This window comes from Mugil cephalus, chromosome 5 (genome assembly GCF_022458985.1).
Source record: "Mugil cephalus isolate CIBA_MC_2020 chromosome 5, CIBA_Mcephalus_1.1, whole genome shotgun sequence".
Lineage (NCBI taxonomy): Eukaryota > Metazoa > Chordata > Actinopteri > Mugiliformes > Mugilidae > Mugil > Mugil cephalus.
Window position 1 is genome coordinate 19,850,616 of NC_061774.1, and position 24,160 is coordinate 19,874,775.

Sequence of the window (24,160 nt, forward strand, 5' to 3'; positions counted from 1 at the left end):
TTGCTAGAATCGTTCTTGTGTTTGAACTTTTAAAGGATCAATTCATAAAATTACAGAGACACATACAGTATGTGGAGCTGGGTACATTTTCAAATGTCAAATTTAAATAGTATTTAACTAGGATTTTTGTAAACAGTTATTATTGTACACTCATAAACTCTAAATGCTGTGGCCAATAAGCTGCACAGCCTGACATTCTTTATGAACCCTGAGGTAACATCATCTAACAAGTGTTGAATATCAGTTTCATTTTCAAGCAACAACATTTTTATTGTTTGCACTGGTTCTGGTAACCCTCCATCAGGTTTTTCTTACATCATCAGTCAGGTTAAATCCAGGGCAGTAAGGGGTGACTCTCATTTTAGGCATCAGCTCCTGTCCAATCCCTGTAGTTTGTGAACAGCTGCCCAGCTGTCCTGGTTATGAACCAGACCCTAATACTCTGCCAGCAGCACTAGTTTCATCCCGTGGCTCATCCAGCTGTCCATTTTCATTTATCATTTGCAAACAAATATCTATTCTGAAGATTAAAAACAGTGATTTGTTTTATTTTATTATTATTATTTGTCCTGAAAGCCTTCTCAAAATGTATCAATGCCTGATCTAAAAAATAAATAAATGGATAAGTATACAACCATAAGTGGGTTAATTGATATTAACATGGATAACAGTGTGCATGATAAAGATAAACTGACTCTACTTGATGTCAGTTGAGCTGATGCTCAAATACTTTTTAATCTCTATTTGATTAAGTATACATATAAAACAATGAGACAGTTGTTTTTCTGTGTATGCAACAGTATCACAGTATAATACACGTGCAAAAAACATGTCAGGGGGACTACACCAACAGAGAAAAGTTAAGTAAGTAATTAAAATGTTGTAAAATGCTTTGTGGCGCTCCATAAGTTATCCACTCCTACTTGAATGAACAATGCTGCAACCTGTCTATCTCTTATACCGTAATTCCTCTAATAGTAGCCGGTATACAATTAACAGCTGGTTCTCTTATAATGGCTGGGGGCGTAGTTTACACAAACCACATGTAGGATGCGCTAGTAGTCAGCCAATTATAGATGTAGGAACAAGTGCCACATGAACCCAGCTTTTCAACGAAACACTGTCAAATCAAGTCAGAGCGCCTGGCGTGAAGTTTAAGAACTTTAACGAAATTTGACGTCAACTTTCAGAAGAAGGTTTTAAATATGCAGAGGAAAATACAGGAGCGGAAGCTACGAAACGCTTTAATATCGGCCATTTAAGTTACCGTAAGATTTTAATCTGTGTACTGTACCGTTTTTTTTTTAACCTTGTCAATTTAAATAAATGGACCCTGTTTATTTTTTCAAACTGATAAAATGGTGTAATTTATCCATTCATCTGTTCTGACCACCCGTGCTTAGGCCTTTATTAATCCTGTCGGCTACTGTTGCATGTATGGTGTACAAAAATAGCAGAGTAAATGGTAGCACAACTTTCAGCAAATACCGAATACCGAAAGACCTCAACCACAACGTTTCGTGCAGCCAGATCTGGTGAACATGAGATCTCAACCACAACGTTTCATGCAACCACATCATGTGAACATGAGACAACCACAACGTTTCATGCAACCACATTATGTGAACATGAGACCACAACTGCAGTCATCCAAGTGCCCAGAGGGGACAGAATGGCCACCTGTACAACCTTCCAGATCAAGAAATCAACGCGAGCAAACTCTTAAAGTGGAGTCATCTACTGTCCCCCAAAGAGAAGCTCCAGAAGTACCAAACCATCTTCCCCAGCTTCTACCTTGGTCACACAGCAGCCTGCAGAGGATGAAGTACATCCAATTCTTCAAATGCTGCGAGCCAACACTGCCAAGAAACCACAGGCCACAGTCCAGCTTGAATGTGCCACTGCCAAGAACCAGAACAACGGTTTACTTCACATCTCTGAACCGGAGTTTCACAAAATTCTGGACAGCGAGACAAAGAAGATTTCTTTGCTCGACCAAGACAACGCTGCTCTACTGAAAGAGGTAGAGCAGATGAAACAGCTTCTTGGAACTCAAGCAAACAAGGCCAAAGACGACATGGCTGTCCTCCGTCAAGAGATCTGCAAAAACGACACAATGCATGGAAATGCTTCCCTGCAGGTTCAACAGCTCGAAGAAGCAGTCAAGACAGAGGAAGAAAAAAGAAAGGCAGACGAGAGCTGTCTGCAACAAGAGGTGGAGGAAACCACCAGAGCTAAAGCAGCACTGACCATCCTGCAAAAACAGATGGAAGAGCAACAACGCCAGTGGGAGGAGGAAAAGTTCAGTTACGTCACCAAGAACCTAGAGACAGCATCCACCATGAAGGCTTCTGCAATCAAAGTGCAGGAGGACCTGGAAAACAAACAAAAGCAGTGGAACCAGGAAAAGTCTGACCTCCAGCAACATCTGCAGTCTTTGGAGGAGGCCCTCGAGAAGAAGGTGTTGGAGGAGGAAAATTCCAAAAATGTGTCATTGGACAGACTTACACAACTAGAGCAGCAACTGGAGGGGGCACCAAAAAGAAAAAAGAAATCTCTGAAGAACCGATTCCTCAACTTTTCCAGGAGAACTTTGAGGACCTGACCTCTGACCTCTACCACACCTACAGTCCATTTCCTACCCTCCTCCTCCAGCCCCTCCCACTGTAAATCCTTGTTTTACATTTTTGTCTCGTTTTGTTTTGTGTTTGTCTCGTCTTGTTTAAAGGGCGGCATGGCGATATAGTGACTGACATTGTGTCCAAGGCTGTGTTTGTTGGTTTTGCCATTTTGTGTTTGTCTTGTGTTGCTGAGTGTGAAAGTGAGTGTGCATGGTTGTCTGTCCAGAGAGGGTAAATTATCTTTTTATCCAGTATCTCTCTATGTGGGCCTGTGATGGACTAGCAGCCTGTCCTTACGGTATTGGTCAAATCAGCCTTTGTCCATTGCCTTCTGGAAGAAGCTGCAGACATCAACAGAGTAAACCTCTGGCCATCTACAGACGATGAATGAATGAGTGAATGAATGTTTTTGTCAAAAGCATAACATTTTTTTAAAAAAAAGCACATAAAACATTATAATGTTTACACATATTTTTATTAAGTTCTGAGTCCTAAATATTCAAGGTATCATGAAGGAATCAGAGTTGGGAAAAAAAAAAAAAACCTGAAGCCATTTTTATGCAGGTTATCAATAGCATGTGCATGTGATGTCACAGCAAGCAGAAGTCTCTGTGGTTACAGCCACTGACAGATGAGCATGGAGAATAGCTGCATTAGTTTGAATTGTAAGCTTTAATACTGTCTAAATTATAAAACAAAAGAAAAAGAAAAAAAACTGGGAAGAACTGTTGTGTGATTAACGATACCAACAGATTCGAAAAGCAGTCGGTGACATCTTTTTACAAACTCCCAAAAAACAAAGAAAATAGAAGTAAATGGATTGTTGCATTAGGGAGAAACACCTGGAATCAGGCACCGAAACCAGGGGTTCACATTTTGTGTCAGGTAACATGAATTCATGCTGTATTTTTTTATGAAGTCATGCCTGAAGTTTTTTAAGTTACGTTCTGGAGTGAATAATAACAATAATAATAATAAAATTGTGTTTGTTCAAAAGTCACAGGTGATGACAATCACAAATCTCAACAATTTCACAGGTGAAACAAGTTGGAGTAACAGGTTACACCAAATCCCTCTCTTTCATGCAATTATTTGCCAAAACACAGAACTTTATCATAGTTAATGAAACATTTTCCAACAAACTTTACAGGTAATGTAAAATAATAAGCTGTAATTAAGACAATATAATAAGAATAATAATATTATAACAATAACCTGTAATTCAGGCACAATAACAAATAAAGTAAAGTGGTTTTACCGTATTCTGGTGAAATCACTGTCATAACTGTCATGTAACATCATCAGATTATACATGTTTTCTTTAATCCGATGTATGTATCTATGACAGATGTGTGTTTATCTCGTTTCTCCTGTTCTCTGCTCTCTTTGCCACCTTTTCTGGAGTTTTCAGACTGGGTTTTATGAAGAGTCTTGAGACAATTTGTATTGTTCCTGACACTAGATAAATCAAACTGAATTGAACTGAACTGAATTAAAGCTTAAATAAATCATATGTCACATATTGAGACCCGTAGTTATTAGCTCTAAGAATTTGGTTTCTTAAAAATAAATAAATAAATAAATAAATGGGAAAAAAAACTCATCAAATAGGACGCACGCCTCCAGCTTCACGTACGCACGACACGCACGGGACGCTTCCACTTTACGTGATGACGTCGCGTCGTAGGCTCGGCTATGATGGCAGCCGTAGGTTGACATCAGTACGATACTGAATATAAACTATTTAAAAGTTAGCGGAAAACCCACCAACACGATAACGTAGAATAAACTAACATTTCCCCGATAGCACGCGCTTCGAACACACGCCCGCCCGGGTTGGGGAAAGGTAAGTTACCGGAGCTACGTTCACCTTATCAGTATCAAAGTGGCGGCGAGTGTGTGCGTGTGCAGCCCCTCACTGTTATCTTCCCACTGTTGCGTGTGCACCCACCCTTAATTTGTCCGTGGAGCTATATGTGTGCCATGAGAAGTGAGTTTTTGGAAATATAGACAGCCTCCACTTCCCTCCTCCTCCTCCTCCTCCTGCTGCTGCTCGTGCTGCTGCTCGTGTTAACCACAGCTACGTCTCTCGAGCTGCTGCCTTGTTACAGGTAACCTAGCTAGCCCCAAGTGCTGCTGACTGAAAAGCTGATGTCAAAGGCTGAGCACATCCCGAGCAGGTAGCAGCTCGTCCCGAAGAAGTGTGTTTGGGTTTAATTTAACTTGTTAGTTCTGCAGCTAACTGAAGTTACCCCCTTGCTGAAAGGAGCCACAGCCTTAAACATTTACCCAGTGTTGAAACTGACATGAGCTTTAATGCTCCAATCAGGTTTCTTTTTTTTTGGACTAAATATCATAACAGCTTAACCTGAAGGTCGCTCACTGGTTCAGTTAACACATTTCCAGACATATGGGGCCCCTTTTTTAGCAGCTATAGAGGAGGATTAAGCTTCATTCTCCTTTAGCAGCAACTACAGCACCCCCCTCTTTATTTATTTATTTACTTATTTACTATGACTTTTTAGTTTTTATTATTGTTTATTTTTTCCCACTTCTTGCTCATCTTCATTGCTTGAGTGTATATGTTTGTCTTGCATCCTTTTTTTTTGGTTTGGACAAGAGGATGATTGATGTGTAGCTGTATAATTGGAAGAATATACAAGTACGATTATTTTTGATAACAGTTCGCTACTGTTGCTTCTCCGTATGGGGAAAAGATACAAAATCCTGTCCAACAAACAAAGCTGGAAATAAGAATATACCATAACAGCTAAGTGTTTTGCCGGAGAATAATAGTGCCTTCGCCCTGCAGCTTAAATATGAAACCTTTATGATTCTGCACCATATTGTTATACTTATCCAGGTGTTGTGCGAACATTTATTGTGGTGCATTTATCGTGCGACTCTTTGCATGGTGAAGTGGCACTATGCCCGCAGCTACTGTGGATCACAGCCAAAGAATATGTGAGGTTTGGGCCAACAACCTGGAGGAGGAGCTGAAAAGGATCCGACATGTCATCCGAAAGTACAACTACATTGCCATGGTGAGTGGTGCTCTTTTCGAGGGGCGCTGTCTGGCGCTGACGGACCCTCGGTTCATTGCGAGCTGTCTTCCCCGCAGGACACAGAGTTTCCGGGTGTTGTAGCCAGACCCATCGGAGAGTTCAGGAGCAACGCCGACTATCAGTACCAGTTACTGCGCTGCAACGTGGATTTGCTCAAGATAATACAGCTGGGCCTGACGTTTATGAATGAACAGGGGGAGTATCCCCCGGGAACGTCAACGTGGCAGTTCAATTTCAAGTTCAACCTCACGTAAGATCTTTGTCCCGTGTCGACAGTGTGATTTAACAATGCCGCTTCAATCCTGCTCTGTGTGATCTTTGAGGCCGGACTGCAATTGTGTGCTCAGTTACACATTTTCTGGTCTTCGGGCTTTGACCTGCACATTCAGTTTGATATACATTTAAGCTCCTTTACTATAAATGTAGAAATACTAGCCCCTTCCAAACCAAACATTGCTATCAGGCAGATGCACAATATGTCAGACAGAATTATAATGTGCAGTCATTTGCTGAAAATCCTTTGCATTCAGAGGCAGCGTGAAGTAATTGTTCCAGACACCAACAGATGCTCCGTCTCCTCCCTGCTGATGCCTTGACTTCAGCCACCTTCAGCCGGCTTGTTTTGGGGGACACTCTGACTTTCGTCTGCCTCGTTTGACTGATGAGGTGGAGCTGTGGGCCACAAGCAGCTCCGCTTGTTTTCTCTTTCCTCTGTTTCATAGCAATGGGAGTTTTGTTTCATCAGTCCAGAGAACTTTATTCCACACTTTTTATTATTATTATTATTATTGGTAGTCTCCTACACTCTTTAAAGTAGTATCCAATATTTGATTTCAAAGTAAATGTGTAACTGTCCAGATAATTACAATTTTGTCTGTGCTTCAAAGTAGAACTGCCCATTAAATGACGAGTGACTCAGCTTAGAGAGATAAGAAATAAGAGTGAGTGATTGGCTCTGAATGACAATCTTTACTGTGGTTTTGATGTTCTTAAGACCTTATTGGTAAATATTTTCAACGGCATGAACAAACGGTACCATTTTTGTATAAATTATCAGTTATTTATGACTTATCCGCTCGATCGAACTCGGTGGTTCAAATGATAACAGTGTGGTTCTTGTCCCATCAGAGAAGATATGTATGCACAGGACTCCATTGAGCTCCTGACCACTTCAGGGATTCAGTTCAAGAAGCACGAGGACGAAGGCATTGAGACACTTTACTTTGCAGAGCTGCTGATGACGTCGGGAGTGGTGCTGTGCGATGGCGTCAAGTGGCTGTCTTTTCACAGGTATTCAGCTTTAGACGTCATTTGAACGCAGGGATCGCGACGTAGGTACAGCAACTCTTACAGCATTCACTCTTTGAAGTCGGTTGATTAACCAAGCACCGTTCAAGAAACGCAGATAACTGTTTGTGTTCGTCACCATAGCAACCCATCCGGCATAACATTATGACCATGTGAAGTAAATTAAATGGAAATGCTCGGACCTGGCATTCATGTGGATGTAACTTAGACATGTACCACCCACCTGGACCAGACCAGGCACCCCCCACCCCCATAGCAATGACCCTCCTGGATGGCAGCAGACATCCCCAGCAGGATGCAGCCGGACACAGACACACACAAAAACGGTTTAGGAACAACTTAAAAAAACAAAAAAAACAAAACTGATCAAGCATCTTTGGATACACTAAACCTGATCCTCAGAAGCCCATGTCCACTCTCTGATGAGACACAACTGTTTTGGAGGCACGAGGGGGACCTACACAATATTATGAAGGTGGTCATAATGTTATGGCTGATAGGTCTACACTACAGTATTTACAGAAATTGTATCCTAAATGTATGAAAGTGTGTGATTCAGTAAACGACACACAGTACTGTCGTGTCTACACGTCTCCAGGCGTTCTCCTTTGTTTAAAATTTGAATACTGATATTTTATTTGTTTATTTTTTTCGTCTGGACTTGGTGAGAGATAAGATGTTACGCAGACTTACGACCAGTTTGAAGAGTATCCCATATTAAAATTTTTTGTTGTTGAATCTGCTGTTCACTTGTTTTGGTAGATTGGTTTTCCCCCCACGTGACAAAGCAACTTTCTCTACAATCTGCTGCTTAACATCTTCATTTCGTACTCAGTTTCCCTCTGTGTCTCCATGGCAAACTGAGGCTAAAGCTAACCAGGCTTTGGATTTTACACAAAGCTTAGGTTTGACACACCACTGACATCTATTCAGGTATTCGACCACACTTACCCAAACCGGCTTTAATGTTGTTTTTGTTGGTTCTTGTAGTGTTTATGTTTACCTTTCTGTTTACTTTAACCAGCGATTTGAAGGGCACTTGATGTAAAATGAACTTTCTGTATCGTGTGATGCTGTGACCTAGTTATTTGTCTGTAGCAGCCTTTATATATAGTAGAAATAAGGACAGGCAGGTACAGGCATATCTGTGTCGTGACAGTCTGGAAGTCAGAAAATCTCCTAGTGTGTGCTCTTGTTTAAACTGTGTTGCTCCTGTCTGTGTGTGTGTATATGTGTTTTACAGTGGCTATGACTTCGGATACCTGATCAAGATTCTGTCTAACGCCAACCTGCCCGAGGAGGAGGTGGACTTCTTTGAGATTCTCCGCTTGTACTTCCCAGTCATTTATGATGTCAAATACCTCATGAAGAGCTGTAAAAACCTGAAGGTTGCTTTGATAAATATTATATTACTTTTCTCCAGCTTTATTCGTGTAAAATGCTTCGCCTTGATCTCTGATGAGGTTTTAATCATCTGGAGGGATTTGTTATCTTTCCTTTTTTTAATTTTTTTTAAGGGTGGGCTGCAGGAAGTAGCCGAGCAGCTGGAGCTGGAGAGGATTGGACCACAGCACCAGGCTGGCTCTGACTCTTTACTCACGGGAATGGCTTTCTTTAAGATGAGAGAGGTGGGTGTCTCTGCTTATCTTGCAGCTGCATGACGGGTGAAGTGTGAGCTGAATGTCATTCAATAATAAACATTAAATTTACAAGAGCGAAGTCACATCCAGTTAAATGAATGAACTAGTCTCTCGTCTCTCTTACTGGTCTCTGCAAATGTCTAATGAAATCGGAGTATTTGATATTTATGCTTTTCAAAAAGTAACTGTAATACCCATGCACATCACTTTATAGCTCAGCTGATCAGGCATAACATTATGACCACCTTCCTCCTCCTGGTGTCCTGTGGTGTCTGGCACCACGATGTTTTTAGTCGGTGTCTTTGGGTCCTATTATCAGCCGTAACTGACGTTCACCTCCCCAGAAATGTAACTACGCATCGTTTTCAAGTTGATTGTTTTAGATCTATAACAATGGAACAGACTGAGGAAAGGTTAACATCTGTATGACTTGTCTTCAGCGAAATTTCAGAGAGCAAGTCTCAGTTGCCATTACTGAAAATGAAGCAGGAAGTAGAAATAAAAATGAACCAGACTGAAGTATAAATGGTTACGGGCTACTTAAAAAAGCCTTATGTAACATCCTGGTCCAAAAGTTTCCCATTATGTTTGTATTTCCCAACATTATATTGTCACAAGATGGTCAGTGTCATTTACTTCTCCGGTCATAATGTTGCGGCTGATCAGTGTACATGGAGTAAATTAAATTAAATTAATATTTGTCAAACTAGCTGTTTATAAGTCTCTTTTGCAACAATATGATAATTGTGACCTATGATCCACCAATAAAATATTGATTTTATAATTGAAATCATATAAACGCTATTAAGTGTTTATGAACAAAGTGCCTGTAGAGACATTGTTGTGCAAAAGCACATAACAAGGAACATGTGTTTCTTCATTAAACTGTTATGTTTTTGCCAGAGACAGTAGGTGAAGCTAATGATTGTTTTTGGAGACTTAGGTTCTAAACCCACACCTGCAGTTACCACTAATCGCCACAGGTGTCGCCAAAGATCATAATAAATCTTCAAGATCGCCACCTCAATTCTTTTACCTATGAAATGTTTTTTTTTTTCTCTCTCCCCCAGGTAACTCCAAGTTAAATTTCTGTCAAATAACCAATCAATTATTTTGTCTCCTTCTTAAATCTTCCCCCACAGATGTTCTTCGAGGATCATATCGATGATGCAAAGTACTGTGGTCACTTGTACGGGCTCGGCTCGGGCTCCGCCTACGTCCAGAACGGAACAGGAAACGCTTACGAGGAGGAGGCTAACAAGCAGCAGTCTTGACGTCGCCCTGAAAACTCTCCCATCTCGCTGCTCACATCCACACTCAGTTGAAGCCAAGCTCCGACGACCGGATGACGATAATAATGGAAGAGAGAAGAAAAAAAAAACAAACAACAACAACATACATATGCATCGTTTAGCAAGGTGTTTCTCATAGGCTCTGCTCACCTTAGACAACAATCACAGCTGTCCTCACACATGCCGCAGCTGCATGTGTGTGAGTTTAGTCTTTTATTCCTGTGAGGAAGCACTGACGGTGTGATTGGTTCGGTTAAACTTAACACGCTTGAAAAGATGGGATTTTAGTTTTCCTCAAGTGTTCTGTAGAAATGTTTTGCACTTTAAAAAGCTCTCACCTGATTTTATATGGAAAGCTGAAGATGTTTCTGGTGTCTCTCTCCTCTTTGTTGCCTTCTCTGCGTTCTCATTTTACATTGTGAACATATAGGTCTTTTCTATCACTCACCACGCCCAGCCTTAATATTACCTCCATTCTTTTTAAACTTTTAATTTATTGTGGCCCTCGTGTGCTCGCTCCTGGGTTTTCTGTCTGATAATGAGAACGGGAGCTCTCATTGAGTGTGTTTACGTGCACTTGAATCTTTTCCTTTGTTGTTTTTTTTTTGTTTTTTTTCGCCCCCCATTTGTTGCTATAAAGATAAAGTTCATAAAGAAGCTCCAGTCCCACTGTGAGAAACCTTCATCGAACTGATGCACTCTGATTTTGTGAACTTTTCTTTTTCCTGTCAGTTGCCGTTAGATTTCATGATGATCCTGAGAATAGTCCAGCGCATACACGAGTGGTTTTTCAGTGGAGGAATGTTGTTTTTGCATGTAAACACCCTCACTGACTCAAGCACACGTCACATGAACAAACACACATTTACCCAAACTGTTAAAAAGGATTCAGATAGATCTGCCAACTGTAGCACACACAGTAGCTGAGGTTACTACTCTGATGAGATTAATAGATTAATTTTTAATTGACATTAAGGTTTTGTAGAGTTTTAGTGTGGTAATAAAAAGCAGAAGATACTTTTACTGGAAAAAAAAACAACTTTGATTTTAGTTTGCATTGTTTTTTTCTTTTTTTTTTCGGTTCATTTCACTCGTAGTTCTGGCCTTCGAATGAAACTTCTGTGCTTTTATTCTGCTTTCCAGTTTCCTGCGTAGAACGGCCGCATGCACTAAAACATTTCAATTAATGCTCTGTGGTTTGAATAGTATCCCGAACATAGGTGTGTGTGTGTGTGTGTGTGTGTGTGTGTCGAAGTGTAGGTCCGCAACTTATTAGCCTCCCCCGGCTTCAGAAACCGACACCTTTCGTTTTGTTTAGTTTTTATTCCTGTGTTCTGCAGCACTTTGTTTCTCCACACTGTAAATGAGTTTAAAAAAAGAAAGAAAAAAAAAGATTATGCAATATAAAAGAGGAATGTTTTTAGATTATTTTGTAAATAAAGGCTTGGAATTTTTCTACCGTGAAAAAAAGGCCCCGTGCGTCTCTTAATGACCATGAATCTCGCGGGTAAAGAACTTGAGCGAGACTGAAGATGAGCTCATTTTATTCTTATAAGGCATCACAACTGTACATTACACCGCCTCGCACATCCACGTCGTCTCAAGTCAAACGGACAGAAGGATAGAAAAATATAGATTGACGTGACTCACCGTTGAAGCTTGTTTCCGACAAGCGTACATTCTTTTTTCGTTTTGATTCTCAGAAATAGACTGTACAAAGCAGCTGGAGCAGATGTTTGTCTTTTTGTTGTTCTTTGCTCTGCAGTGGATCCACAACATTAGATTTTGATAGAAAACCCACTCAGTGGCGAGCACATCTGCAGCAGCATCGTTTTTTTTTTTTGTGTGTGTATGTGTGCGTTTTTGTATTTTTTTTTTTTCTTCTTCTGGCTGCCCTCCAGAGATCAACAGTCAGGAAGCTTCAGGCCAGGAGTCTGACGAGCACTCAAGGCCACCGGACAGCGCTTCACGTATTTAGCAGTCGCAGTACAGAGCACCAACAACAACTTTTTTAGGTGTTTCAGTGTAGCAGCAACATCCTCAACTCATGCTGCAAAAAGTCAGAAGAGCCCTTGTTGAAATGTAACTTCTAACAACTACACATTTTCTTCTTCTTTTTTTTTTTTTTTCCTCATTCCAAGCAAACATCGTACAATTCACTACAACAAGGTGTGTGTTGACATCCTGAGATGAGAGCATGCATCGTTTTGTAATTCCACAGTACTCATAGGTGGTGGGTGGAACACCAGACGCCCGCCCTACCCCCCAATCCCCCCCTGCACCACCACATTAGAAAATGGCTAAAGGAATGTCGGTTACATCACAATAACACCACTATACTCTATATTCAGTGTGCAAACATTTGGCAAACTTATGACAGCGTCTATTTATGCGCTAAGCTATGGAAACAACATGATACGAATTCACTTGCAGGTAATTCTGAGAGTTTCTGACACGTGGCCGTACAAAAGCAGCTGATTTTGGGTACAAAGTGGGGGGGAAAAACCCTCCTCCAAGTGCTGCTCTGTGCTTATTTATGTACAAATAAAAGTGAATTGGACTATTGGAATGCAGTTTTGGTTCCCGACCACTTTTCTTAACTTGATCCTCATTCGCCCGTGATGTCGCTCAGATCAAACGCTCAGAAGCATGGTTTCGTTATGGGAAACAAGATGTCGCCGCCGTGTCACGTTCTGATAGGCACAAACACTGAGGAAGGGGGCAGCATAGATCTGCAGGATGACAAACATTAGGCAGGGTGTCAGTTTGAGCTTGACTCGTTGCTGCGTTTTAGTTTAGTGTCTCTGTGAGCTTACTTTTCTGGTTTGTAGGTGTCAGCTGCAACTGCGGTCACGCCTCATTTTCTATGGTCATTATTGGGTTACTGGCACCTGAATTAAAAAAAAAAATCCAATTTCAGTCATAAATAAGGCCTAGGTCATATATATAAGCAGGCAGCTGCAGAAAACTAATTTTAAGAAGTTTAACTCGCCCTTCTTGTCCTTGTCCGCTGCACTGTCCGTCTCTGACCAGGAGGGGGTGCTGGTGAGCAGTCGACTCTGACTCTCTCTCAGAGGTTTAGAGGGGAACTGGCGGACTTCTGCTGCACTAAAAACACCCAAACACAAACAGGAGTGCAATGAACCATTTTCACAGTGCCTTGTTGTTAGAATAAACCAATAAATAAATCTTCTAATCTAAAACAGCGCAGCTATTATTTACCTGACCCAAGCCTATTTTCCTGCAGAGTCGTTCAGTGAATAAACTACCTTTTGTTTCTGTGAAGGGGTTTACACTGCTAATGGATGCGCGCTCTTGTCGTCACTCACTTCTTGTTGGCGGAGCTGGAGCCGGTGGGTGACGTGGGCTGCTCAGGGTCCAGGTTGACCAGGCAAGTTGGGAACGAGCAGCCGTCACCTAAACTGAAGAAGGGCAGAAAAGACAGAAAAGATTTAGCTTCACAGTCCAAAACCAGTAGGTGAATAGGTCAAATTATCTGTTTGATTTATTTTATTGATGGCATAAGTGGAAATAATGATTAATGAAGTGGATGGAAATGGACTGCAATGGAAACCTTGAACCATCATGAGATAAAAAAATTAAATGCAGAAACAAAGTGTTAATACAATGCAAGTACAGGTGACTCACAGAGTGACTCTGTAATGCAAGTTATGCAACGGTAAGCTAACATTAACCACCCAAAAATATACTGGTCAACTAAGGCTCCAGCCTGATTTGCATTTTATTTATGACACACGTCGTGTTGCTTCTCTACACAGTTAAAAAGTGCCACTTTAATGTAGGTGTTTCCGCGTAGGAGGATCATAGATTCCAAAATAAAAGGCCGGGAGTCCATGTTGTAATAATTCGACTGCGCCTGCCAAAAAGCTGTAGTTCATAATATTCATCCTTCTGTCAGCGTGAATTAGTGCGGATGCAAACCTGGAGGAGCATATGCATTAATTCACACCGCTGATGTTGTTGCTTGTGGAAGCTAATGCTCCTCTTTCTCTTTTGGGATGTTCTCTTGTATTTTTTTTTTCCTGAAAATAAAGTGGACTCCCTAATCCCTGAGCTGAATAGAGACTTTGTTAATGCAGGACAGTTTAGACCTAGATTGTGTACAAGCTTTATTTGATTTTTTATATATTTATTTATATTTTGCTTGCTGTGAGCGTTGATGCTTTTCCCTTTGTTTAAGTGCAAAGAAAAACAAATACATTATTAAAATATGGACCTAATGAAATATCCTTTTACAAAACATTTTTATGAACAACCTTAAAAAAAATCTATTAAAACGTTCTTCGGTACTTTCACTAAAACAGTGCAGACATTAGACAGTTACTTTTATTGGAAAATTACCTTTTTATGTAATTTTCGCATTTTACTAATTCATGCTGCGAGTCAGATTTAACCCGCTGGTGAACTGCTTTTGGCCTGCGAACCATATGTTTGACACCTGTGATCTTTACGATAGATGGCCTTAAACAGTAAATCACAAATACTGAAGGACTACGTTATTCCAGGTTAATCAGCAGGTAAACTGTGTCACATTATTCAGATTTCTGATTCTGACACTGAGTTGGTTATAATTGTAGTGGCCTCATTATTAGAAGAGCATCTTGAAGCAGCGTCTAAAGTCTTTGATCTGGCTGTACACTGTTTACTTTGCGCGTCGTTGACAGGATGACCTTACCTGGAGAAAACGGGAAGAGGCCAGTATTTAACTTCATCCCCGAAGACCTGACGGAAGTTCTTAGTGAAGCCCAGGCTGAAGCCGTTCTTATCTGTGCCGTGGCGAAACACCGGAGCGCGCACAGCCTCTGAAAGAGACACACACAGGGGGGGAAATCTAGCATGAAGATGAATAAACAGAGCTCTCCTTAATTAATCTTTACGTATAGTAATCTCTTATTCAAACTGAGTCAGACAGCGGATCAACACAGGAGCTCATTCCGACAGAAGCGGGGCATCTGTGAAACAACTCGGCATGAAAGTTGTCTTTGTTGTGCAGGAAAAAGTGGATCTCAGGGCCGTTCCACCAGGTGTGACTTCTCCTTCTGAGGCAGCATATCGGTGTCTGTTTCTAAGCTGCTTACTCCTCTGAGCCTTGTGTCTTTGCATTACACTGTAACACACTCCTCTGGATAATCCACTCTCCTCAACGCACAGAGACAAAGTGCGCCACTGTGCACACATAATGAGAAAAGGCTTCCTCTGATAACGACCCACGGCGGCTCATCAAATCACCGCTCTGATGAGGACGCTGACTGACGGTGGGAACGTCCCTCCTCGTTTGTGCAGAGGAAGGCATTGTGCAAACAGCGAGCAGACGGGGAAACAGATACTCAGAACGCGCACAAAAGGCAGCGCTGGCGTGTCTGAGTGACTGACAGCTCAAATGCATGTTCAAATACAAAACCTTGCAAATGCACACACGGGCACGGAGGGCAGCCACCTACCGAGAGTGGATCTGTTCTTGCACACGAGCCAGCAGTGGTAGATGAAGAGGGACGCCAGGCTGACGGAAAACATGGAGGCCGAGAAGAAGAGGAAGAGGATGTGGAACTTCGCCTGAGTGTCTGGAAGGCCTTTCTGAGGGGAAAATAACACGGACACACTAGCACAGAGTGGACACGAGAGCAATCACCAGCAGTGATGAGTTGACGACTGGGTTCTATTTGAGCTCTATTTGACTAACTACTCTACGAGAAGCCAAATGAAATGTTTCTGTTTTAATGGGACTAACTAGCTGGTTGGTTCATACCAGGTATTCCCTCAGACGGAAATGTGCTCTACCACCAGCCTTGTGAAAAAAAAATCACACATCACAAAACAGATTCTAAAAAAAAAATAAAAAATTATAATAAGTCATGTAGTCAAGGGTTTATATTATTGAAGCAATACTCACTGTCCAAAACTTAATAAAGTACTGAAGATCTGTAGCGGTTATAAAAAGGCAGTAGAGTAGCGAGTACGCCAAGAACAGCATGAAAAACTTGTAGTTGGAGAATCCCACACAGTTGTTCACCCTGTAAAATTAATGAAAAAAAGAAATGATGGAGAATGTCATCATGACTACATGTATGAACATTTTTTTTAAAATCTTTTCTGATTTGTTCTAAATGATGTTCCTGCTTTTCCGATTCATCAGCGGTAATAAAACAGTTAAGAGGTTAATACCATAGGGGGGTTGCAAAATATTTGGTTGATTAGACATTTTTCATATATATTTTTTTAATTTCCCCCACAAATTCAAATATATTTGATACACATTAACATGAATCCAACATATTTTAGTAAAGGGATAAGGGATAGCTTAATATTGAATGCATTATTATAATTTATAAATAGCAGTAGGACATTTATAAATAGCACTAGCCGAGTTTAATATAGAACACAAATAATAGGTAGGGGGTCCCCACTTAATCTCTTCAACAGCTGGGCCCTGAAAAACGCTGAAGACTCCTGCCATAGACTGTAAATAAATACGGACGGTGGAACAGCTCCTATAAAGTGAGGCAAAAGCAAGTAGAGCTCCCCCTGGTGTCTGGCTGCAGTATCGGTCATAAGCTCCACCTCCTCCATGTTAATGTAAAGGAATTTGTGCCAAACTAACAGCACACGTCAAATTTTTTTTTTCAAGGACAATTTCCCTCATTTTAGATCTTCAAGTGTCAGTTCTTCTGATAAGTTTTGTTTTAGCTATTTGACGATATAGAAACAGGATGTGACATCAGTTGACTACCAGTCACTCTGTAAAGTGGTCTCATGGGGCCGTGAGAATAGGAAAAAAAAAATAAATGAATGAACGAATACAGTGTATAATCCACCAAATCCAAATCCAATGGGAAACTAGCGTCACTTTGGTCAGTGCGAGAAAGTGAGGACGCATTGTCCATATTTATATACAGTTTATGCTTAATGCACGACCCAGACAGGCCTTTCTCTTTTAAATTTAATTTCTTGCCACATTTCTTTTGCCATGAAGCACCTATTCATCAGGTAACTTCCTAAATTACCAATTTTACGTTTAGTTCTGGACAAAAAACCCCAAGTACATTTTTAACTAGAAAAAGACCTGGTCAGTAGGTTTGTTTCATGGAAAAAAGAGGATAATGTATTTTTTAGTCAGTCAAGGTTGTGTATCACACTCAATTTAAGACGGATAAAGACATGTTGACACTAAGTATTTTTGGAATACCACCTTACACAACCTCAATCGATGTTCCTTATGACCCAGTTTGAATTTGCACCATTGCTGATTTGCCCCTGATTTCTGTTTTCCTCGGTTTGAACGCCGGATAAGACACAGAGAGAGCAGTCAAGCTGATGGTGTTTACCAAAAATGACACTGACTGGAATCATATTTGTTTTGTCTCTCTCTGCTGCCAAAGTCATTCCTCTGGCAGCTTAGAGAAGCGCATTCTGTCCTGTAGACAAGCTGTTTGTGTGTGTGACGCCTGTTTACTGAACAGAGTTGTCTTCAGTGTGACTGGGAAATGTGGTGCAATCGTTGCAAACAGCGCAGGGCTTTAATTATAATGGAATTAATGAGTGCGAGACTATAACAACATGGTGCTGTTGCATTGTTACACTGTGGTCCAACAATGCAGTGCAAACTAGTTTGACACCAGATTGCCTGCTTAATAAAATAATGTCACTACATACCACGGGCAGTGGTGATCCATCTTCAGGATGCATCTGTAACGCAGCACAGTCAAGACGTCAGTGAACGTGAATCTCACTCTGCCTGCCAGAATACAATATGCTGTGTGGTCTGTTCTCTATAGGTGCATGAGCAGCGAGCCATACTTATCACAGACTGAACAATGGTGACATCGATCAGGCTTCAGCAGCTGGCAGCGGTCACAGAAACGGATTGCTGAGGAGACACAGCCAATTCAATCACACGGCCGTCAGCAGCAGCCTCTCCTAACTCTTGAGCACAGACTAATAAGGCGGCGTGGGCTGAGATGAGCTCTGAGAGCTGCGTGTCAGTCTAGACCGCTCCACTTGTTCTGCGTCGGCAGCGCCGCGTTCTCTACTGTACCTCCAGAGTTGGTGCGCGTGTAGATGGGCAGGTCCTTGGCTATCCTCCTCAGGATCTCCTGCTGAGACTCTCCCCGATCTTCACGCTCCAGCAGCTCCTTGTCAGAGTGGGACAGGTGAAACTATGTAGGGCAGGACGTGGGGGGAAAGACAAGCAACACCTGTGAATTATCAATGGCTCAATCTCTGATCTGTACTGTTTACAGTGTCCGTGCGATTGTTAAAACAGATTCAATTTCTTTTTTCCTGCCAGATGAGCTGCGAGCTGTGTGGGAATCAGTAATGCAGGAATGACTGTTACTATGGATCTAAATTTGGTAGTCAGTGAAGGGTATCTCTGTTTCTGCCCCAGCAGGCAAATAGGAGCAAAAGCAGAGCAGAGCTGCGATATTACTTTCAGCTGCTGAGGCAATCTATGATTGAGCGCTAGAAACAAATAACTGTGATGATAATAAACAGCACAGCCCACATGGAATTTGGCTTTTATTACAATCGTCGAAACCTCAAGTGATCAGATCTCATGTTCAAGGAAGGAAGGCTCTCATCATCGCATGTGAGCTTCGCCTCAGCGGAAGCCGGAAACGCGAAGGCAGTCTCCTTTTCTAAGACGCATGCATGTGTTCACCCCGCAGAGCTGAAGTGCTGTGGTGGTCAGGATCAGAGCCATTAGAGTGCAGCTCCAGGCACTTCCACTGGAAAGTATTATTAGTCTAAATGCAGCGTTCAATCACGCAGGGGAAGCTGTAACCTACATCCTCGCTCCCCACCATGCCTCATCGCCGCACCAGCCCGGCTACAATGCGTCAGCGTCAGACACACTCACCTCCTTCAGGGGGTTCATGGGCCTGGTGAAGATGGTTTGCCAGTACGCCCACACGAACATGATGAAAATGACATGGTACGCCAGCAAGTACACGACTGCAAGCAGGAAACGACAGCGTAAGTTCTCAGCAGTTGTGCGTCCGAGCACCTTTTCGCAGTCTGCAGCGTGATTCATTTCAATAATTATTACATTAAATGATTATCATTCACTGTACTTGTGCACGCGGGGCCATGGTAGAGGACGGATTGAAAGGATAATCATACCAAATGCAAACGTTGTACAAACTCTGCAGTGAGATTGACGTAGGTTCAGTACAAAAGTAATTGCATGGGGGAATTTGAATGTAGCGGTTGTTCTGTGTGACTACACTTTTTTTGATATCGACAATTAAGTTTAAATATTTAACCGTTATGTCAAGTAGTTCAGTTTCTAGTGACAATGCTGCATCTTATTTTAACACCTTTGCATGCTGATGTTAGCTAAGTAGCACCAAACACAGCTGAGGCTAATTTGTGTATAAATCACTTTGCAAGAATTTGGTCATAAATGAAAATATTGGACATGGTTCTTATCAAAGCCATTAGGATTCATCTTCTGGAGACTACGAATATAAATGATTTCATACTAATCCACCCTATAGTTCTGTATATTGAACAAAATCATGCTTGACGTTCCTAATGCAAACTGCTAGCACGGTCAAAAAGGAGAGTGTTGACATAACTCGGTACCCGTCTCATCAACTCTCATCTGGATAAAAAAACGTCACTGAATAAAGGCTTAAAGTTTTTAATAAAACAAAGACCCTAGGACACACTTCCAGCTCGTACAAGCTCATAACAGTGTTTTGCCTCTGCAGAGTGAAGGCTGCTGAACCTTGTCTGAACTAAACTTTTCATTTTAACCAGCATTATTCATTCCTTCACATCATACAGGACATTCTAAAGACTTTTATTTGCCACATTGTCGGACGTCTCTTAATCAATACACCTTAAAGTACAGAGGACCTTTCTTATGGAGCAATTTACCTGCTTCTCTAAAAGCAATATCTTTGCTGTCACTGTTAAAAAAAAATAAAACAATTGAAAATGTCACTCTCCAGACAAGATTTGTAGCTTTTCACATCACCTGTTAACATCTACATATTGCATTTAATATCGTTTTATGTACAATGAAAGTTTGTGCTTCAATTTTGTATTTTATTACATAGTGTTGCACACAGTGTACTTCCACTCATTTTAATTTCCTCTAAATTTGCAGACAACAATCACTACCTTTATATTTTCTCTCTTCATAGTTTCTCTTTTTTCTTTCTTTTTCTTTTTTTTTTAAATCTTGCATTTTTAGAAATATTTTATTTTATATAGGGGAGATATCTCATAAACCTTTCTTCCTGCACATCAGTTAAACCCATTTTATACCATTTTCTCATTGTGCAAACAAACAAATAAAGAAACAAACATCATGAACACCTACCCTTCTCTCCCGTGTCTTCAATTGACTCTGAAAAACGAAACACAAATACGTACGTCAGCGTTGGGAAAACGGAAGATTTACTGCTCTTTATAAACCCTTCACCTGGGGACGACAGACATGTGCGTCTGTCAGCGCGTTTGAGTGACAGCCGGCGTCTGAATTCAAACCAGCCGAACTGAAAAATGCTGACTCTGTAAACCTTTCATCCCACCCTCCAATACACCAGTCACAAAATCAATACGCGGCACACTCCCAGTCAAATAGTTTGACTCATTGTCCCTCTCTTATAGCCATGCATTACTGTGCACACGACACGCGTCCTGCACACTTTGTGTATATGTGTGTGCGTGTGAAAATTCCCACTGAGGGAACCAGGTGAAGCTACAAGTCAACACCTTGATGATCGTCCTCCAAAACCTGCACATACACACACACCAGGAAGGAGACCTGTTGGAAGATTAGCTTACTCTGTTTTCATATTAGTCCAGATATCTGTGTTTAGCTTATCAGAATTATCCATCTTCGATAATTAGCCTGTAAAGCAACACACGCTCACACACAGAGAGACACATGGACCTGAGGAAAGGTGAGCCAAGGAGCTGAGTCAAGGCAGGCAGCCAACAATCATGTGCATACTGCCTTGCCAGCATAAAATCCCCAGAGCCTGAAAGCATGTGTGTGTGTGTGATTAAGAGCATGTGCAAGAATGTATATCAACGTGTCTAAGACCAGTCCCATAGTGTGCATTAGCCTTCCCTTCTCCTCCTTGCATTCTTGCACCAAAAAAAAAAAATGTATCTCTAACAACTCGTGGACTCCCAAGAACTAAAACTCCATTTGACAATTTTAACATACTTGAAGAGAGGACTGACTTGTTCAAAGGCTGATGTTTTGTGCCTTTTTTAAAAAAAAAAAAAAAGTGGGTCAACTGCAGATTGCTTGGGGTGAATTATGTAAGCCACACAATGGGATTAACTGAGCCGATGAACAAGAGGTATCAGCTGACGATACCTTCACACAACTGACTCTGTGTCTGCCCGTGGAGCACATGCTGGAGACGAGCGGCTGCTGCCTTGGCCCTTTTAGATGTCGTCCTTTCCGTGTGACCAAAGTCCGTCACAGTTCCACCCTTGTTCTCCGAGATGCAAAACAACATGTTTTTTTAATAAGAAGGGGGGAAAAAAGACTAAATTGTGATTTTATTTACACCCTGCAGTGTTTTAAAGGCGTCTCCGCATCTCAGCTGACACGGGGGTGACCTGTAACTCTAGAAAAGGTTGCTCCTGGGCCTGATGCTGGCTGGCCTCTCTGTGATGAACCCAGTGACACGGCAATGTGACTTTGCAGCACAAAAGTCTCACCGACCACTTGGAAAGATGGACACGGGGGTGTCCAGATGAAGCCGTGTGTCACGTTTGGCCAAATTTTTTGGAGAAGGTCAGATTTAGAAACAAGCAGCCAGAACATCAATCGCCTCTGTCTTCTTCATGTGTTTCCCCACTGTTTGGTCTCATTAAAGCGTCTCCATTTCCCACCCCCTCCTTTTTTTTCTTTTTTTTTTTTCTGACAGAGGAGATTTTCTTTCGGGGTCTGACCAGCTGCCAAATGGAGCACAAGAGCAGGCTGCTGAGACTCATCTGAGACATCCCAGAAACCATTACTCACTATCCAGGTCAACTCTTCGCCGAGGAGGCTCGCTGTCTGCAGCCGCACCGCTTCAGAAGCCGGAGGGAAGTGAAGGAAGGAGGGCCTGACTCCCATTATACTGGCGGTGGTGGTGGTTGTTTGTGGCGGGGGCTGCACATTCGGATAATGAAGCTTCATAACTGCGTGAAGCCTGAAGCTATTAGGGTAAGACTTTAAGACAGTGCTGATGGAAGGGCAGTGGTGGAATCAACTGTTCTAATCCCATGCTTACAACCTGCAACGATGCACATGTCATGAGAATTCACTCATGATAAAAAAAAAGCAGGCTGTTCAATTCATGTTTGAAATACATGCAGCAGCAACAACAACAACAAAAGGAAACACACCACTGCCACTTCCCTGTGACAATATGCTGACAACTGTTTGAAGTGTTTTTGTCATGTGACTGTCCACACACTGCGTAAACAACAAGGCACGGCTTCTGCATCCCCCCCCACAAATAAATAAATAAATAAATAAATAATCGACCTGGTCTACAAACTGCTGAAAGAGACATGCCTGTCCTCCCCATGAAAAGAAATAAATAAAGCACTAGAGGCATTTCCCACACACACATACACACACATTGAAATACACCGAGTACGCACACCCCATTCTCAAATTCTGACACAGTACCCAGACATGAATTCTTACCTATGCAAAGCTGCAAAACATAGGCGTAGTATGACCACGCCACTATGAGAGCGATGAACAGGACCGGGATCCAGTACAAAACTCTCTGACAGCCCCGCTTGATACTACGCGAGCCCGACGGTGCCATAGTCTAGGAGCGGATCATTTCCCGTGCGCATTCGTGTGCCGCTCTCCCTCACAACCCCTCCTCTCCACCCCTCTCCTCTCCGCTCTGTGCGCGAGTGAGTGCGTGCGTGCGTGCGTGCGTGTGTGTGTGTGCGTGTGTGTGTGTGTGAGTGAGTGAGTGTGCGTGTCCTCCCGTAGACTGTCACTGCATCGTAGCTCCGGCTCTGATCAGCCTAATCGGCAGCTCAGACGCAACATCCTACACCAGCCTCCCGCCCGCCTCTGACGCGGCCACTTCTGCTTCTGCTGCTGCTGCTGCTGCTGCGGCTGCACCGCTCTCCCCTCTGATCGTCCTGCTCAGCCCCTAGAACAGACTACAACAAAATATCAGACGGCCCATGTGCACACACGCATACGCACACGCTCCGAGGAGTCAGACTCAGCGCCGCCCCTTGCTGCTGCCTCCCCACAGGTTGCCATGACGTCCGCGGGATGCTGCAAACCTGGCACATTTTTCGGCGTGCGTATTGGACGGGTTCAATGAGTTCACAGAGAGAGAGAGAGAGAGAGAGAGACGCATAGACTGGATGGACTGGCCGCTGGGTCACTTGTACGTGTCAGTTCTTCAAGTTTGACATATGTCCGCCCCAAGCGTTTTTATTATTCTTATTATTAACAATTTTTATTTTTTTTGTTCAGTCCACATTAACATTTTTTAAACACAGCCTCCCTCCTCTCTTACAACCCTTATGTTTCATCATTACCTGACAGTTAAGGTGAATGTCTGCAAGATCCAGCTGCTCCCGCTGCTTCACACCCATCTGCACCTGCGAGATATTTTGCAGTTCATGCGGTAAAATAATGCGTTCGGCTGCAACTGCACTCTCTATTTTTCTTCTACCCCCCACTCCATATGATTTTACTAAATAATTTGCGAGTTCGTGATCGAGCAGCTCTTGTTTTCTGTTCCAGATCCCGTGTGAACGTGTGACAGATTTTATTTATTTATTCGGATTTTTTCTCCTGTTGTAGATTGCGTGAGTGGGTGGCTGCAGCAAACTGACAATATGCGCCACAATATGCACATCTGAGAAAAGATAGATGGGCATGTTGAAACTAAACTTCTGTGTCTGTGTGGTGTGTGACCACATATATGCTGTGTAGTCTACACGTTGCATCCAGCACTGGTGCAGTCATGGTCACTTGTCACCAAAAGCATCAGAGAGAAGAGGAGACAGTAGTCTGGAGGACACGGCTCAACAGGTCAGTCGTTTAGTTTTAAAATGCCAGGGGCTTGAAGAGGACAAGTAAAGACCTTGTGTGTGTCTGTGTTCCCTCTAGAGAGGTTTACGCCTTATCTCGATGGAGGCAAATTAAACTCAGCGAGGACATGATGTGAAGTATCTGAATGAGGTTCAGACACAGGAAGGCGTCGTTTAAA

The 24,160-nt window shown here is 42.2% G+C and overlaps 2 protein-coding genes across 3 annotated transcripts; one reads left to right on the top strand and one right to left on the bottom strand.

Annotated features, from left to right (window-relative positions):
- The first annotated feature begins 4,274 nt into the window (after nt 1-4,274).
- Nucleotides 4,275-12,088, top strand: cnot7 (CCR4-NOT transcription complex, subunit 7). The gene is made up of 7 exons (XM_047585390.1): nt 4,275-4,467; nt 5,542-5,665; nt 5,743-5,936; nt 6,815-6,976; nt 8,238-8,382; nt 8,512-8,622; nt 9,777-12,088. The coding sequence occupies exons 2-7, from the start codon at nt 5,549-5,551 to the stop codon at nt 9,906-9,908; spliced, it is 861 nt and encodes a 286-aa protein (XP_047441346.1). The 5' UTR covers nt 4,275-4,467; nt 5,542-5,548; the 3' UTR covers nt 9,909-12,088.
- On the bottom strand, nt 11,454-23,101 carry zdhhc2 (zinc finger DHHC-type palmitoyltransferase 2). 2 transcript variants are annotated; one of them, XM_047585388.1, is made up of 14 exons: nt 22,615-23,101; nt 20,275-20,301; nt 18,802-18,896; nt 17,980-18,100; nt 17,742-17,811; nt 17,598-17,630; nt 15,838-15,958; nt 15,694-15,732; nt 15,389-15,521; nt 14,623-14,749; nt 13,256-13,348; nt 12,919-13,034; nt 12,743-12,817; nt 11,454-12,658 (listed from the first exon to the last, which is right to left on the bottom strand). In XM_047585388.1, the coding sequence occupies exons 1-13, from the start codon at nt 22,739-22,741 to the stop codon at nt 12,777-12,779; spliced, it is 1,143 nt and encodes a 380-aa protein (XP_047441344.1). In that variant the 5' UTR covers nt 22,742-23,101; the 3' UTR covers nt 11,454-12,658; nt 12,743-12,776. The 2 variants fall into 2 exon arrangements, with proteins under 2 accessions (XP_047441344.1, XP_047441345.1); XM_047585389.1 differs by lacking the exon at nt 15,694-15,732 and having other exon boundaries at nt 22,615-23,100.
- Between the last annotated feature and the right edge of the window lie 1,059 nt (nt 23,102-24,160).

Excerpts from the sequence above, each read along its gene's own strand:
- cnot7 (XM_047585390.1), top strand. The coding sequence starts at position 5,549 with ATGCCCGCAGCTACTGTGGATCACAGCCAAAGAATATGTGAGGTTTGG. Across the intron at positions 5,666-5,742 it reads AGTACAACTACATTGCCATG|GACACAGAGTTTCCGGGTGT; the intron begins GTGAGTGGTGCT and ends TCTTCCCCGCAG. Across the intron at positions 6,977-8,237 it reads AAGTGGCTGTCTTTTCACAG|TGGCTATGACTTCGGATACC; the intron begins GTATTCAGCTTT and ends TGTGTTTTACAG.
- zdhhc2 (XM_047585388.1), bottom strand. The coding sequence starts at position 22,741 with ATGGCACCGTCGGGCTCGCGTAGTATCAAGCGGGGCTGTCAGAGAGTT. Across the intron at positions 20,302-22,614 it reads TGTTTTGCAGCTTTGCATAG|AGTCAATTGAAGACACGGGA; the intron begins GTAAGAATTCAT and ends TTCGTTTTTCAG. Across the intron at positions 17,812-17,979 it reads CACGCGCACCAACTCTGGAG|CAATCCGTTTCTGTGACCGC; the intron begins GTACAGTAGAGA and ends GTGTCTCCTCAG.